The 15,240-nt window shown below is 54.3% G+C and overlaps 1 protein-coding gene across 4 annotated transcripts in view; it reads left to right on the top strand.

The window, feature by feature from the left end:
* The window catches only part of Sema3f (semaphorin 3F), a 29,085-nt gene continuing 13,845 nt past the window's right edge, over positions 1 to 15,240 (top strand). For 2 of the 4 annotated variants that reach the window (XM_015487164.2, XM_015487161.2), the window contains exons 1-2: positions 1 to 243; positions 4,291 to 4,449. In XM_015487164.2, the coding sequence (XP_015342650.1) occupies positions 4,338 to 4,449 (112 nt within the window). In that variant the 5' untranslated portion in view covers positions 1 to 243; positions 4,291 to 4,337. Of the gene's footprint in view, positions 244 to 528; positions 648 to 3,922; positions 4,187 to 4,290; positions 4,450 to 15,240 lie in introns of those variants that run through there. The other 2 variants (XM_015487162.1, XM_015487163.2) reach the window with 2 other exon arrangements.

Raw genomic sequence — 15,240 nt, 5'->3', positions numbered from 1 at the left:
CCCTGATCCTTCCCATGGCCCGGGCTGGGGCCCGGGGCCTCGGCTGCTGACGTGCCCCAAGCCCGCGGAACCAGTTAAAGCCGCGGCCCCGGTGTGGATCTGTGCTCAAGCGCAGCGGCAAGAGGGCGCGGGCAGGGCCATGGCCCCGGGGGGCCGCTAGAGCGGGCCGGCCCAACAAGAGCCGCTCCGCCACCACTGCGGTCGACACCGCCCGGGCGCCCAGGCCCCGCCGCCTCAGAAAAGGTGAGTGCAGCGGTAACCGGAGGGAGTGGGCAGGCGGCCGGGCCACCCCGCGACCCCTCTGGGATCCGCGGCACTGCAACTCTGCAGAAGTGTCCAGTGAGCTAGACTCGGCAAGCCGAGGCACTGCCCGAAGACGCAGGAGGCTACAGGACTAGGGTGGGCTTCGTACCTGTCCCGGCGGCCCGGACCCCTTAGCTCTGGGGCTGTATAATGATGCATGGATGTTTGGGTGATGTGGCCTGTGGGGTCACCAGTGTGCAAAGCAACTTTTTCCCCCACCCGCAGGGATCCGAATAGGTGGATATCTTCACCCTCACGCTCCTGGAGCTGGAGTTCCGAGTCCCCTTCTCCTGTTTTCAGTTTTCTTTCCCATTAACGCCTGAGGCAGCACTCTTCTGCATTAGGTACGCCTGCCCTGCCTCAGTGTCCCTATCTGAAGACCGGGTCAGTCAGAAGGAAAGCGCTATACTGGCAGCACCCACGGGGGTAGGGGTTTGCCCTGATCAGTAGGGCAGGAACACAGCCAACTCAGAGGTTTTTCTCCTAGCATTTTGCCATCCCCTTGACCCTCAGCTGCATCTTGGGTTTGCTTTTACAGCAGGGAGTCCTGCTTGGGTTTATGGGTCCCCTGCATGTGGAAGTGGAAGTGATCCTGCAGTCAAGCCCCTGTTTGAACCCAGGGCCCCACTACTTAAGTGTAACAGGGTCAATAGGGGCTTGATGGGCTTGCCTGGAGCAAGTAGGACAGGAGGATGTCAGGGTGGCCCAGGAATTAGGTAGTGCTGGCAAGAGGAGTCCTTTGGAACTAGAACTGGGGACCTTGATGGATAAATAACTCCTGATTTTTGAGATAGCTGCATTTTGCCACCTGGAGAGAGGACAAATGGAAGGCACCAGTGTGTTCACCCTGGAGCTGAGCCAGGTTGGAGACCCCTTGTCCTTCTGAATTCATCCAGTTTGTCTCCCAGAAGCCACTATCCTAGTTGCAGAAATGGGAAAACTGACCAGGGATCAGGAGACTCATCCCAGCCCAGCGTTGTTAGATGGAGCTGGGGCCTCTTCCCAGGCTACTCAGGGGGTGTGCCTGGACCCCACGGGGTATAGTGTCTGGGCAAGACAAGGGCATAGGCATACCTACCCCAACTGCTCCCCCTCAGTTCTGAAGAAGCCAAGCCCGGAAGTGCAGAGGTGGGGGCCAGAGAGAAGGCCAGCAGCCCTAGCTTCAGTCCTTGCTGCTCTGCATACCTTGGGGTGGGGGGAGGATGGAGCCAGGCCCAGGTGACCTTGACTGGAAAACCCTGGCCACAAAAGCGGGGTTTCAGTCCCAGCTATGCTGGGGCTGCTTTGCTTCCTGGTCCATGAGGTGTTGGGGGAGGGGGAGCCAGCCGCCAGGAGGGAGCTGGGGGGTGGGTGGGTGGTTTATATCTGAGGGGTTGAGTAGCTGGTGGGGTGCTCTTAATAATTTCCTCCCCATGTTCCCCCACAGCCCCTGTTTCTGTCTTATTTCCATCTAGGCAGTTCTCAGTTCAGAAGAGCCAACCTCCCTTTCCTGAGGCAGGCTGTCCACCCCCCACCCCTCACTGAGCTTGGGAGGTCTGGATCAGGCTGGACAATTCGACCACCTGGCCCCCTGTCCAGCCCCCAGGTGCCTCCGGACCTCTTCCTCTAGCCGCCCCTTCCCTGCACCCCTTGCCAGCCCCAGCTCCTCGTTTCTTTGTTCAGGCGTCTCTCCTCCGTCCCTCCCTCTCTCCTCCCTCTCTCCTCCTCCCTCTCTCCTCCTCCCTCCCTTACTCCCTCCCGCCAGTTTTCCTCCTCCCTCTCAGCCCTCCTCCTCCTGGTGGGCTCCCAGGTGGCGGTGGCTGTTCCTTCTCTGTCCACCCATTTGAATCTGTTCCGATTTGGGGGCTTTTAGGGGGCTGGGGCCAAGTAGAAGGCATCTAGGGGCTGACAGAGGGGAAGGGACTGTGGAAACCTCCTCCCCCTTTCCCTTTCAGTCCTTTCCCTCTTCTTCCTTCCTTCTCCTTCTTTCTGCCATCATTAGGCTAAAGAGGGAGCCTGGACTTAGGCCTGAGACCCCAGCAGACTTCGCATCCCCCATTCACCTCTCTCAAGGGCCAGAGCATTGTAGGAGGTCCCTGTAGGGGCACTGTGGGAAGTCCCCCACCTTCCTGGACACCTTGGGTGAATCTAACTTCTGTCCTTGGTGACCCTGACCTTTGTCACCATGAAAATGGATGCAAGAAAAATGAGGTCATGGGGAAGGGGTAGATGGGAGGCAGATTGACATGAGCCCCCTGCTACATAGAATCAAAGCTCTCAAAGGGACTGAGAATGCATCCTCCCAAGCCAGGACAGTATCTCCCAGCTTTCCTGAGCCCCACCCCACTAGCAGGTCAAGTTCTTGAGCAAAGTCATGCCTCTGAGGACGTGCATAGGCATGCAGGTATGGAAGTGTGTACATCCAAGACTGTTAGTGGGGGGCCTCCCAGGTGGGTGAGGGAGGTTGCACAGCCCTTTCTCCCACCTGTCCCCCTTATCAGAGCCTGCTTTTCCGTCAGCACTAGCTTTGTGCCCCAGCAGACTGGGGGGAGGGGCTGGTTCTGATTCTCCCCACCCCCAACTGGCCTCCTCAAGAGGGAGCATCTGGGATGGAGGATATCTTAAGGAACATGAGAGGTGTGCCAGGCATTCTGGAGCCATGTTCCCACAGAGAGCACCACATGAGGAATAAGCCAGGAGGCCTGAAGCTGTACTTCCTGTTTGAGGAATCATGAGTGGTTTGCCTTGGCAGGAGAGGAAAGAGCTCAGGGGATGTGGGTCTTGGGAGGGCATGAGGGTCTGTCCAGTGAGGCCTAAGAGTCCGATGTGATGCCTGGTTCTTGCCTCAGCATTGGTTAGCAATGTCAGGGGCGTAATAGGCCACAGTGCCCCCACCCCCAAAAGTGTCTTAGAAATGGGCCTGGGTCTTACCTCCCTGGGAACAGACAGGGCAGACTAAGGAATGGGGCTTACATTATCATTCTTGATGACCCCCCCAACCCATGCTTCCGTGTGTGTGTGTGTGTGTGTGTGTGTGTGTGTGTTGGGGGTGGTAGGAGTTGGCGCTGGTTTGTGCCGGGAGGGAGCAATATGTTCTGACAACTGGTGCTGGGCTGCGTTTACCCAACAGCCAGCCTGCCTGGGGAGACAATATTTGAAAAACATAGTATTGAAACTTGGATCTGCTAAGGATGTGGGGGGTCTGAAGGAGATAATTCAGCCATCTCATACCCTGCCCCAGGCCCACTGGCCATCCTAACTCCCCTTCTTCACCCTCTAGGGTCAAAACTGGAACTTTTCCTGGCAGGAAGTCCTTCTGCCTGTCTGACCTGGGTCCTTCCTGCTTTGATTTTAATAAAATTGAGCCCTGCTATTCTGTACATCTCTTTTTCTTGCTGATGCTGTCCCTTCTGCTTTAGGCTGTCTGTGTGTGTCTTGCTCATCCTCCCAGTTCTCTCCCGTGCTTCTCCACACACCAATAATCAGGTCCAGATTTCCTTGCATCCACTGGGAGGAAAACTTTGGCTAGAGCAGTCAGGGATGAAACCCATCTCTTCCTCCATTGCTCAAGGTGGGAGAGAGAAAATGAGTCCACTTCACTGGCAGTGGGTGCAGGGGAGAGAGCCTACTGGGGATTGGATAGGGCTCCAAGATCACTTGCTCATGCTAGACCCTTTGAATGTAATTCAGGATTCTATGAGGGGAAGAATTTAAGTCTCCAGCTGCTCCTCATTAGCTCTGGTGATCCCAAGCCACCCACCATGGCCTGGTCTTGTTTGTCTGTGACACTTTCCCAGACAAAGGCAGAAGAGCATATATCAGGTCTGCACACTGGAGCATTCATGGCCCCAAGTGGGGTGTGTAAACGTGAAGACCCCCCCCCACCATTGCTCTTTTTGTTCAGGTAGGGAAACTGAGGTACCTTGGGCAGAAATTGAATAAGGGAAATGTTGGTAAGGAGGGAATCCCTCATGTATTTCATACATTCCAATCTTGTTCCTCTCCTAGGTGTCCAGAGACCAAGCCTGCTTCCTGGGCCCTAGGCCCCTCCCACAATGCTTGTCACTGGTCTCCTCCTCTGGGCTTCCCTACTGACTGGGGTCTGGTCAGCCACCCCTACCCAAGACCACTTCCAGGCCACTCCCCGCGTCCGGCTCTCATACAAAGGTAAGACGCTGCCTTGATCTTCCCCAGAAATCTTTCTTTCTTCAGAGCACTTGACTCCACTGCACAAGAAAGAGAAGAAGGGTCGGGGCAAAAAAGGGACAGATTGTACAGCCACGTGGGTTTTCCTGGGCATGGTGGGAAGGGCAACATAGGAGATGGAGTCTTGCTGGAAAAGGCTGGAGACTAGACCACTTAAATATTTTGACAAAGGGTCCAGAGTCTGGGCATCTATGTTCCTGGGCTATGTGGCTCACGGTGTTCAGGGAATCCGTCTCTGATTCCCTGAAGGTGACAGCTGAGGAAATGGGTATGTTATTCCTTCTAAACCTGCAACTGCTTTGTAGTGTATGCTGGTGTCCTAGGCAACCCCTGGGTGGAGGCATTGAGGCAGACACTGGAGCCTCACCAAGCTGGAGGAGCAGGACCTCCCCTGTTGGAGCATGGGTTCCAAGGAGCCTTCCTATGATCTCCAAGGGGGAGGGGTTCCCAGGAATCTGGGAGTCAGTCACTGTGGCCTGTTATAGGTTCAGGGAAAACTCATGCTATTATGAGAGACCTCGCTCCCTGGATCCCTGGTGAGACTTTGATTGGAGAATCACTGGAAGGGTTTTTATTTGTTTGTTTGTCTTTTATTTTATTTGCTTGTTTGTTTTGTAATGAGGCCACACTGTATTCCCAGGCTGATTAAAAACCCCTGGGCTCCAGCAATCCTCCGTCCTCTTGAGTAGCTGTGACCACAGGTGCATGCCACCATACCCAGTGCCATTGGAAGGTTTTAATGATGTGTTGGGGTCTGCAGCTAGTTCCCTAGCTCCATCATCTTTGCATCTAACCCACTTGGGCAGGTGAATAGAATACATGGTGTACACACCCAAGAGGACATATAGCTCACCTGGCTAGCAACTTCCTCAATGAAGGATGTGGCCTCTAGAGTCCAACCTGAGCCTGGGGAGAGGGGCAGTGGCCATGCCGGGGTCATTGCTGAGTTCTCAGCCCCAGCTGTTCTCTGGCCAGAGGTAACTTTGTCCAGCCTCCTCTGCCCTGGGTGGGGCCAACTCAGCCTTGGCTGGCCAGATTTCCGGGCAGCCATATTGAAAGGCTGGGCTGACCTTTCCTTCCTCAGGCTTGGCTGAGACCCAGCCCCCATCTTACCAAATGTTCCCCCTCCCTCATAGGGCCCCTCCCTGGCCTCATGCCACCCAGGCAACTAGATGGAAAGAGTGGGGAGTGAGCTGCCTATCATCAGCTTTCCTAGCCCCTCACTTCTGGAATTTCTGAGGATGGGCCTGGAGGGAGTCCTCAGTACGGCCTGGGAAATGATCAGAGAAGAGTTAATCCATTCGGGTTAGAAAAGCACCCCCCTTTCCTAGGCTTGGGTAGGTGAGATATTTATTCTGCTGATACCTCCACCCTTCCCTGGTGGAATTCTTCAGAATAGATTAATAAATCTTGAAGGGGTCAGGTCCACTCCTCAGTCCTTCCCTGCCCAGGGTGTCTGCAGGGCCAGTGGAGTGTCTCCTTCCCTCACAGAGGCAGGGAGGGGTGGCTTGGGCTCCATACCCTAGGGATCCTGTGTCCACTCTGGGTATTATTCTTGTTATTATCCACACAAGGAAACAGGGAGGACAAGACATTCCTTTTAACCTTCTTGGACCTCCAGGGGTAAAGGGGCAAAGGCTTTTGTTCCTGTTTTCCAGAGAGAGAAACTGAGTCTCAAGCAAGGGCAGAGCCAAGGTCAGTCAAGCAAGAGGCAGAAGCGAGGCCAGAAATAGAACCCTGGTGTCCTGGCCTTGCCAGCGCCCACATCTTGTTGGGTCGATTCCCTCTCAATTAGTTCTGAAGCCGACACCCACAGTGACTAAAAGCCATGCTTGCTGGCAACCAGCCTAGGGTGCCCCATGCTGTGGAGGACTGGGGTGGGGCTGGAGGTTGTCTGGGGCCACCCCCTCCTCAGGCAGGTTTACCAGCAGAGAATGACCGTCCCTGTCCCCACCTGCCCTGCATTCTAGTATTTCGCTTAATTGCTTCAATTTAGCAGATTTTTGGGCACCTATTGTGCACCTGGCCCTGGCTGAATGCTGGTGACTGCTGTGGATGAGACGAGGTGCTCTCAGGTAGACAGCTGAAAAGACAATGGATATTCAGTTGATCAGTGCCCTGGGGAGCCAGTGTGCACTGTGCACTGGACGCTTTGAATCCTCCATGCTGAATGATCTCAGCTGATTATATATATATATATATATACAAGTGTCCCTCAGTGAGGAGAAGGCCCTCACCAAATGCTTGTGGAAAAAAAATGAAGACCAAGGCCTAGAGAAATTGGGCTCCCACAGCTAGGCTACATGCTGGGAAATGGGGAAGGGAGTTTTTCCTTCCAGGGTACACAGGAGGGGCATAGAAAAGGTTGTTCTCAGAAGCACCACTGGCCACTTGGGTTCCATGACTCAGTTTCTCCTTCTGTGCTTGGATAGATATAGCAACTGGCAGCCCAGGCCTCAAGGATCCAGGGTGGACCTCTCCTTCCCTGAGTCCTGCTGCAGGCAGGAGTACCAGTTCTAGCCTGGGTAGGGCTAGACCCTCCAAAGCAGAGGTGCTGGCATAAGGGGTCACACTGTTCAGGCCAGATAAAGGAACAAAGGCAGGAACTGGTGCCAGACTTGGGCTTGCTGCCCTACCCGCCCAGGCACCCCAGCCAGATTTAGAACTAGAAGGTTGTGAGGGCAAAGGGGCCCAGAGTTCATTCAAATTGGTAACTCCTATGGCCCATCTCCTTAGCTTCCATCAGCAGCACAGACAAGGTCAGGTCCAAGTGAGGGGTAAAATGGGACAGTTTTTCAGGAGTTGGCAAAGTGCTCTTTGATTCTTAGTTCTGGGTTCTGGAGAATTCATGGGGCCCTCTTCCCCTCCCCACTTTCCCAAGGTCTGAAGTCCCTTTCACCCAGAGTCACAGACGGTCTCCATGAAAAAGCTTTTCTTTTTCCTACCCTGAGATGACTCTAGGCCCTGGGGTACCACCTCCATCCCCTGCAACAGTAGGGAGGTGCAAGGCCCTGCCCGGTCCTTTGTTTAGCTTGGGGAGTGTTTACTTTTTCCCAGGAAGCCGCCCTTCAATGCACTGCTGCTGCCTGGACTAGCTTTGGCCAGGACTTGGGGTCAAAAGATGTTTGGTTGGAGAGAGGGATCTTGTGATGGCAGGCAGTTGGACTATGAGGAAAACTGAGGCAGGAAAAAGGAGAAGGAACAAAGGGTCACCTTGTGAGGGGAGGTCAGGAAAGATGAAAATAATGGAAATAAGTGTGGGTAGGTGCCTATTGTGATAACCAGGCTGTAGTCTCTCCCAGGCCTGAGCAGAGGCTGCCCAGTTAGTTACCTGTGAGAAGGAGGCTCAGAGGGGCTTCCCAGGTCACCAAGGTGGAAGATTGAAATTGTGCCTGGCTCTGCTTGATGCCTAAACCTGTTCCAGGACTGAGAGTGGAGGGTGGGGTCCTGGTGATGCTGTGGCACAACCTGTAGCCATGAGTTACAGCTTGGGTTCTAGGATCCTGCAGAGCCAGCTTCAGTGGTCATAGTATTGTTTCCTGAGGAAAGGGCTGGTGTGGCACTGGCAGGTTCCTCTTGTCTTCTGTCTACTAAAGGAGCAGAATCAGAGTTTGCTTATTTTCAGGCTGTAATTCTACTGAACAGTGTCTGCCAAGAAGCCCTCTTAAGTCAGACATGAGACAACCAGGACCCCAAAGAAAAGGGGCTTTGGTGTCCAGAGCCTCTCTGCATCTGGGCCCTCTCTGACCCGAGGTGTAGCTGACTCCTTCCTGAGTCAGGGTAAATGGGTGGGGCTGGTCGCTGCTCTCCCACCTGCCTTGGCCTAGGTTCTGGGTGGAGAATGGCTCAGAAGAGTAGTACCATTCACATCATTTGCATGTGCATCCGAGGACCAAGGTTGCCAGATCTTGTTCGGAAATGACAAGGTTGGAAGTCAGGAGAGGTCACAATAGGGGTTAAGGTGGAAGGCCTGCAGCCTTGGAACCAGGCTTAGCTACTGGGGTGGGGATGGGGATGGGAATAAGGCTGGAGAGCTAGATGACCTGTTCTTGCCCCTCGGGGGCTCCATGGCCAGCCAAACCGGGACACAGAGCTTTCAATTGCAGAGTAGAAGGAAGAGACCCAGGAGCTCTGAGGCCAAGAGTGGCCTCAGGAAGCTGACCTGGGGTCAGGTGGAACTAATCTGATAGGGATCGGTGTGTATTCCAGGATGAGCCAGGATGACAATTGGCCCATGGAGAAAGTAGAGACAGGGTCATTGAATTTATCCAAGAACTTGTGTGAGGCCCAGTCTGACTCAGTCAGACCATGGGCTGGGGCCTTCAGTTGTTGCCCATCCAGGTCCAGCCACGCTTTGGATGGGACTGCCACTGGTTGGGCCTCCACAGCACAGGCCTCGTCTCCAGCTCCCTGGCATGTTGCCCGCCCCTCCCTGCCTGGCTCCAGCTTCCCTTGGCACTGAGCATGGAGCTGGTGCATGCTCAAGGAGTAAATCATGTTCCTTGGCAGCCCCCACCGCTTCGTAATCGTAAAGAATTTAAAGAGAAACCACCAGGATAAAAATCTCACCCTGGCCCATAAAGGCATCTTTCACCCTGTGGCTCAAGAGGCAGCCAGCCTCAGAGGGGCCTTGTGGCTATCTGCACCTGTGTGTAAGCACTTCTGACCCCTTGATCCTTCCAGAGGTAGTGATAGCTCAGAAGGTGGCTTCAGGGCTATAACTTTCTGACCCCTGACTCTGGGAGCCTGCCAGCTCCACACCCAGGGCTGAATAGAACACTTAAATTTGTTATGGTGCAGAGGTGGTGGCGGTTAAGCTGGCTGGCCCTGAAGGCAGACAAACCTCTGAGGTTGACTGTGTGACCTCAGACAAGTGCCTTAGCCTCTCTGAACCCTGGTTTCCCCTCATGAAAAGTAGGATTGGTAGTTACTCCCTAGAAACAGCATCCCAAAGGCTCAGGCTGCTTTGCTTATGACCTGGTATGGGGTAGACCCTGAGTAGTGTACTTCTCTGCTCACACTACTTCCTGCAAAATGGGGATGAATACTGTTATTGCCCTAGCAGTGAAGGAAGTCTCAGTGACCAGGATGGTGGTTGACAGATGAGGAGGGAGAGTGCCCCAAGATGAACACACCTCTCCCTCTGGAATTCTAGGTTTTGTTTAGGGGGATGGTACTTGGAAAGAACTGCAAGAAGGACCCTGAGCTCTGCAGGCTGGATGGATGGGGTCAGGAGGGGAATTCCTATCACTAGCATCCAGGTATCTGGCAAGCTTCATCTGGAGGAGACAGCATCTCAGAGGAAAGGAGATTATAGAGAGGGAAAAGCAGGGGTGAGGGGCATGCAGTGACTTTTAGCTCTTTTCTTATGGCAGAGGTACTAATTATGGATGGTGGGAAAATTCTAATGATAGAGATGCATTTGGGGGAGAGTGGGTGCCTTGGAAGTAGCCTCCTGCTGAGATCAACTTAGAGCCTGGTTGGGGCACCTGATCACCTCCAGTGACTCCCTCTGTGGATATTGTTGTGGCTCCTGCAGCTTGTGTTAGGGTGGCCAGACTTGGGCTGCTCACTCAGGCATCTACACAGCAGGGCAGAGAATGTGTTTGCCTCTCCTGGCCTGGTGCTGTCCTGGGAATCTGAGCCCTGTCTCAAGGGAGCCCTTGGAGAAGCAGAGAGGATTCCTGCTGCATTTTTCTTAGAAATAGCAAGAGGGCCTTTGCCAGAGGTCTGGATGCCAGAAGGCTGCAGCCTCAATCCAAAGCCCAGCTCACGTGGGCGCCTGCGCTTGGCAGGCCTGCAGCCCCGCACCCAGGCTGCCGGGGGAGAGGGTAGAGTCCTCCTGGGCTCCAGACCATGGCCACTGGTCCTGACCTAGCAGAGAATGGGGTTTGGGCAGTGGCTGCTGGTGTACGATCCAGGGAACCAGTCTGTGGTGGGGGACGAGGCTCTGCTAGGGCCACTGTGGCATTCTTACAGGAGGGACAAGAGCTAACCAGCTGGTACATTACTGTGTAGGGCAGAGACCAACCCAAAGCAAGGATCCACAAGCCCTTGGGGCCTGGACACCTCAGCTCCAGACTCCCTTCCCCCACTCTTCCTTCTTTCCTCCCTCCCTCTTCCCCACTTGCTTTCACCCACTCCTAACACTAACCTTCTCCGACTTCCTACCCCAATTTGGTCTTTCCTCTGAAGTTATAGCAACGAGCCAAGAACCTTATTTCTTCCGACTTGGGGCCCAGTGTGGATGCCCTTATTTCCCTCCATGGGCAGAGTCCTCAGCTTTGTATCAGCTAGTCAGCGTGGCCCTGAAGGCAGACAAACCCTCAATTCTATCCTTGTTGACTGTGTGACCTCAGACAAGTGCCTTAGCCTCTCTGAGCCCTGGTTTTCCCCCCATTACATTATACATTACAACTAGCAGAGCAGTGCCTCGAATTTGGGGGACTTGTGGACTCCTGCAAACACTGAAGCTGGGTGGTTGGCCCTTGAGGTGGCCTCAGTCCAGGGATGCTTGCAATATCATTTTGATCAACCCCTTCCTCTACCAGCACTAGGCCTGTGTGCCATACCCGTTGCCTTCTCTTAATTGGCTGCCCGCTTAGACCTGCTTGGGCTTCTGATCTAGCCTTGCCACAGCCTCAAAGCTGACCTTGAGCCCGGATCTCTATGCTTTAGTTTTCCCCATCAGAATATATTGACAAGGGGGCTAAACTGTCTTTGGCATCCTATGAGGGTGATGTGAAGAGGTTTCGGGTTCTACAGGAGTCCAAGGAGGGCAGCAGGGATGGGGGCTGGGCCCAGGGCAGGGGGAGGGTCTTGACACCCACCAGCCTGTCGTCCCATCCTGGCCTGTCCAGCTGGGTGATTTATCGGAGTAAATGAGCCATGGAGAGTTTGTTGTCTTTTGTAGTCACTGGGAGGAGGAGGTGGTGGTGGAGGAAGGAATGAGGGGTTTCCGGGCCAGGTCTGGAATGTGGGAGGAGGAGTGGGCCCCTGGGGCCTCTGGAACTGGAAGCATCTCTGAAGGCCCTTTTACTCTCTCCACCTGAGAAATGGATCAGAGCAAGCCTTTCACCTTAGGACCAACCTCTCTCCCTACCCCTTTACCTTTCCTGGGACACATTCCTGTGTGATCCACCTGTCAGGCCCTGGTCACCTCCTCCCACCCCCGCACCAGGACTTCTCTTGATCATACTGTGTCCTTCCCAAGGATAGCCCAGGCATTGGCCTCTGCCCACCCTGCAAATGCCCACGTGTGTTCTCTCTCTCTCTCTCTTTTTTTTTTTAATATTTATTTTTCAGTTTTCGGTGGACACAACATCTTTATTTTATTTTATGTGGTGCTGAGGATCGAACCCAGCGCCCCACGCATGGCAGGCGATCGCGTTACTGCTTGAGCCACAACCCCAGCCCCCACGTGTATTCTCATAGGTTCACACCATTAAGTATCTATGTAGAACCTCATGGCTCCTGAACCACCAGCCCAGACCTGGAATGATCAGGTATCAGGGGGCCATGGGATGAGCAGGAGTTAGTGGAGGCACTTAGACTGGAGAGCCCTCATCTGCTGGGACAGAGGGTCCAAAGTCACTGGATGGTCTTGTGGGTGCAAGGTATGGAACTTTTGGTCCTGGGCTGATGTGTGCCCGGGGATGACCTTGTTGCTCCTTTCTTCCTGGCTGGCTCTTCCTGGCTCAGAGATGAGCCAGCCCCCAGCCTGTCCTCCTGGGCGGAGCAGGTGGGCACTGGGGCAGAACGGTCGTGGGAACGGCATGCCTCGGCCTGTAGGCCCCAGCCCCCAGCCCCCACCCTCCAGCAACTGAAATGGGAGGGAAGAACAGAGCAGAGTTTTAGCCCAGCTGGGCTGCTCTTACCCCTGCTTAGTGTTTACTGAACAGCTGGGATGTTTACAGTAGCCCTTAAAAGAAGAGGCCCCTGTTCCAGAGGATTTTCCATCTTGAGGGTCCCTCTGAAAGCTCTTCCCACCTCATCATCTTCCTGACCCCCCTGGCCAAGGATGTAGGGACAGCCACCATCCGACCCTGCATCAGTGGCACTGTCCTCCACCCCTTTCTCTGGCTTGAGTTCTTCTCCCCTGGAGGAGCCACATTCCCAGAAGTGGCAGCTCTAGGTGGTGAAATTGAGTAACTGGATCCCCAGTTCAGACATTTAAATTAAATTCAATCAGAGTAGTGATTGAATATAAACACGAGGAGTCATTTACATGTTAATTATGTTGAATGGACTATGAGGCCATAATTAGTTGCTAATTGGGTGAGAGTGGCTTAATTGGTTTTGTTGGCACCGACCTGGCTCACCTGCCTGAGGGGAAGGGGAGTGGGTGTGGATGCTCCCTGGGAGGCCTCTGGATCTTCAATCTGGAAAGCCTGGCCAGAGTGAAGATGGGGGGCAAGTATTGAGGGACTTAGGAGGGCCAGAGGAACCTGGAGCCTACCGCCAGGCAAGGGCATCTTAAGCCCAGGGCCGAACCCTGGTTCTGGCTTCCAGGGATTCTATCCAGAACACCCAAGGTGGGGAAAGGGATCGGCACTGGCAGCCTCCCCTGCTCAGCTCCATGTAAGACCTGGCCTCCAATAAATGGTGAGTGCCCAAGAAGGTCCAGGAGAGCACAAGGCAGGTGTCATTACAGATGGTGGACCCTGGGTTGACCTGGTCAGTGGTTGAAGGCTTGGCATTGGGGTAGGAGTGGACTGGGTGTGCTGAGCGGGGACACCGCGAATGCAAAGGCTTCTGGGCTGCCCTGCCCCCATCTCACACTGGCTGGGGCTCCCAGGGTTGCAGGGCTGTGGCCAGGGGCTGAGGCCTTCCGGCTGGCCGCTCATTAAAAGAGGATTAGGCTGGAAGCCAGGGGGCCAGTCCAGTCCTGGACTTTCCTCTGGGGCCCCTTACAGCTTTGGGGAAGTGAAAGCGGCTACGGCCCCCCTCCCTAGAGCCCACAGGGGGTGTCCAGTACAGACTGCCTGGTCCCTGACTCTCCTGTCACTGCCACGTCTTCCGACCTCAGAAGGTCATGAGGTCTGTCTTCTTGATGGAATATACTAACAAAGACCCAGGCCAGCACACCCCACCTCTTTACCCCCAATCCCCTTTCTCTAAAGCTTAAGGATTAGGGCTGTACTAACCCACCTGAAGTCAGAGGTCAGAGGGAGACTGCAGAGACCTTTCTGTCACTCTCTGGACCCCAGCTCTTCCAGGGAGGTGAAATCTGTCAGTCAGGCCCTCCTGCTTTGTGGAGCTGTAACCAAGGGGGTGGAGGGCTCACCTCTGCTCCAAGACCCTCTTTTTGCTGCAGACTGTGCCTCTCTGGCAGCAGACCTGGTATCCTAGAGATGGGCCACAGGGGTCAGACCCCTCATACACTTGGGGTCTCTGGTGAGAGCTGTGTGCACATTTCCTCAGTGCCTGTCCTTGTCTACTGCCTCCTCTTATTAAAGTAAGACATCAGCTGCTGCTTCCTAAAGATGAGGAGACCTCTGGGATGAAGCCCCCCCAGGCACAAAGAATGTTCCTTGCCTCGGAACCTTGGCCAGGCCATTCTGGGCCAGAATCCTGGCTGTATGATGGCTGAGGGAGAGGCCTGGAGGCAGCAAATGGCTGCGGAAATGAGGTGTCTGATGCCAGAAAAGGCTCTTCCTTCCTCTATGAGGGGAAAATCCTTCCCGGATGTTGCCCCACCCAATTCATGCCTAGCCTTGGTGAGAGGATGGGGTGGGGGCCTTCCCAGGAGGCATCACACAGGCATACCACCCTCCCTCCTGCCAAGGTCAAAGCTTGTGTGGGCTTGAATCTTGACCTCCAACGAACCCTTGATTGGGCCTCAGCCCTCCCTCAGTTTTGCTATGTTCATGGAGGAGGGGTGACACTCCTGCTATCAGGGATGAGCGCTGGGGTCAAGTGTTGCTGAGGTGGGCCTGACCTGAGGATATGATCAGGCTAGGTTCACATCAGCCCCTACCCACACTGATGCCACCTGGGGCCCCTGGAACCTTTTTGTTCTGGCCTCTACTGATAAACTGTGGGTATCAGAGAAAGGTACCTAAGGCTACTTGACCAGGGTCAGATCAGCTACTGTTCTGATCCAGGGTCCTTGGATGAATATGGCCCCTCAGTTCCTTTGTCCTGTGGTGTATGGGTTAGGGGGGTACTAGACACCAATTCCACCTTTCAATATACGACCTGGGATAATCACCATTTTCCCTGGAGCCTCGGTTTTCCTCTCTGCAGCTAGGAATACAGGACTTTCCTGGGGCTCCTTGTTTTATTTTCTCCTACCGTCTGCCATGAATGTTCCTGGTGTGGGTTAATAAGGCCAGAGCCCTAGCCCTAATTCTACCTGGGACACTGAGAAACCCCTACATCTCTCTGCTTTAGTTTTCCTTTCTGTAGTCCAGTTTGGATGAATGATTTGGGATTTAGCTCTGCTTCTGTGGATGAAGTGGGTGGGGACCTGCTGGATTTGGTAGAGGTTGGGACTGAGTCAACAGGAAGCTCCTTCCTTCTCCATAGCCTCTCTGCTCTCCACCCCAGCACTAGGAAATGGGGCAGCAGGGATGGGAATGGGGGAGGATATCCTCTAAGAGATAGTGACATCTAGAAGGAAGCCTGCTTCCTCAGGCAGAGAATTTGGGACCCTGTCCCAGCTCTCCTATCCCCACAAGACAGATGCCCATGGAGTGGGGAAAGAGCAGAAGAATGCCTGGCTATCATTTTCTCTGAGATCAAAAAAGG

Source organism: Marmota marmota, unplaced genomic scaffold (genome assembly GCF_001458135.2).
Source record: "Marmota marmota marmota unplaced genomic scaffold, marMar, whole genome shotgun sequence".
NCBI lineage: Eukaryota > Metazoa > Chordata > Mammalia > Rodentia > Sciuridae > Marmota > Marmota marmota.
The sequence above is the reverse complement of the archived record's forward strand: the minus strand, read 5'-3'. Positions and strand labels throughout refer to the sequence as shown.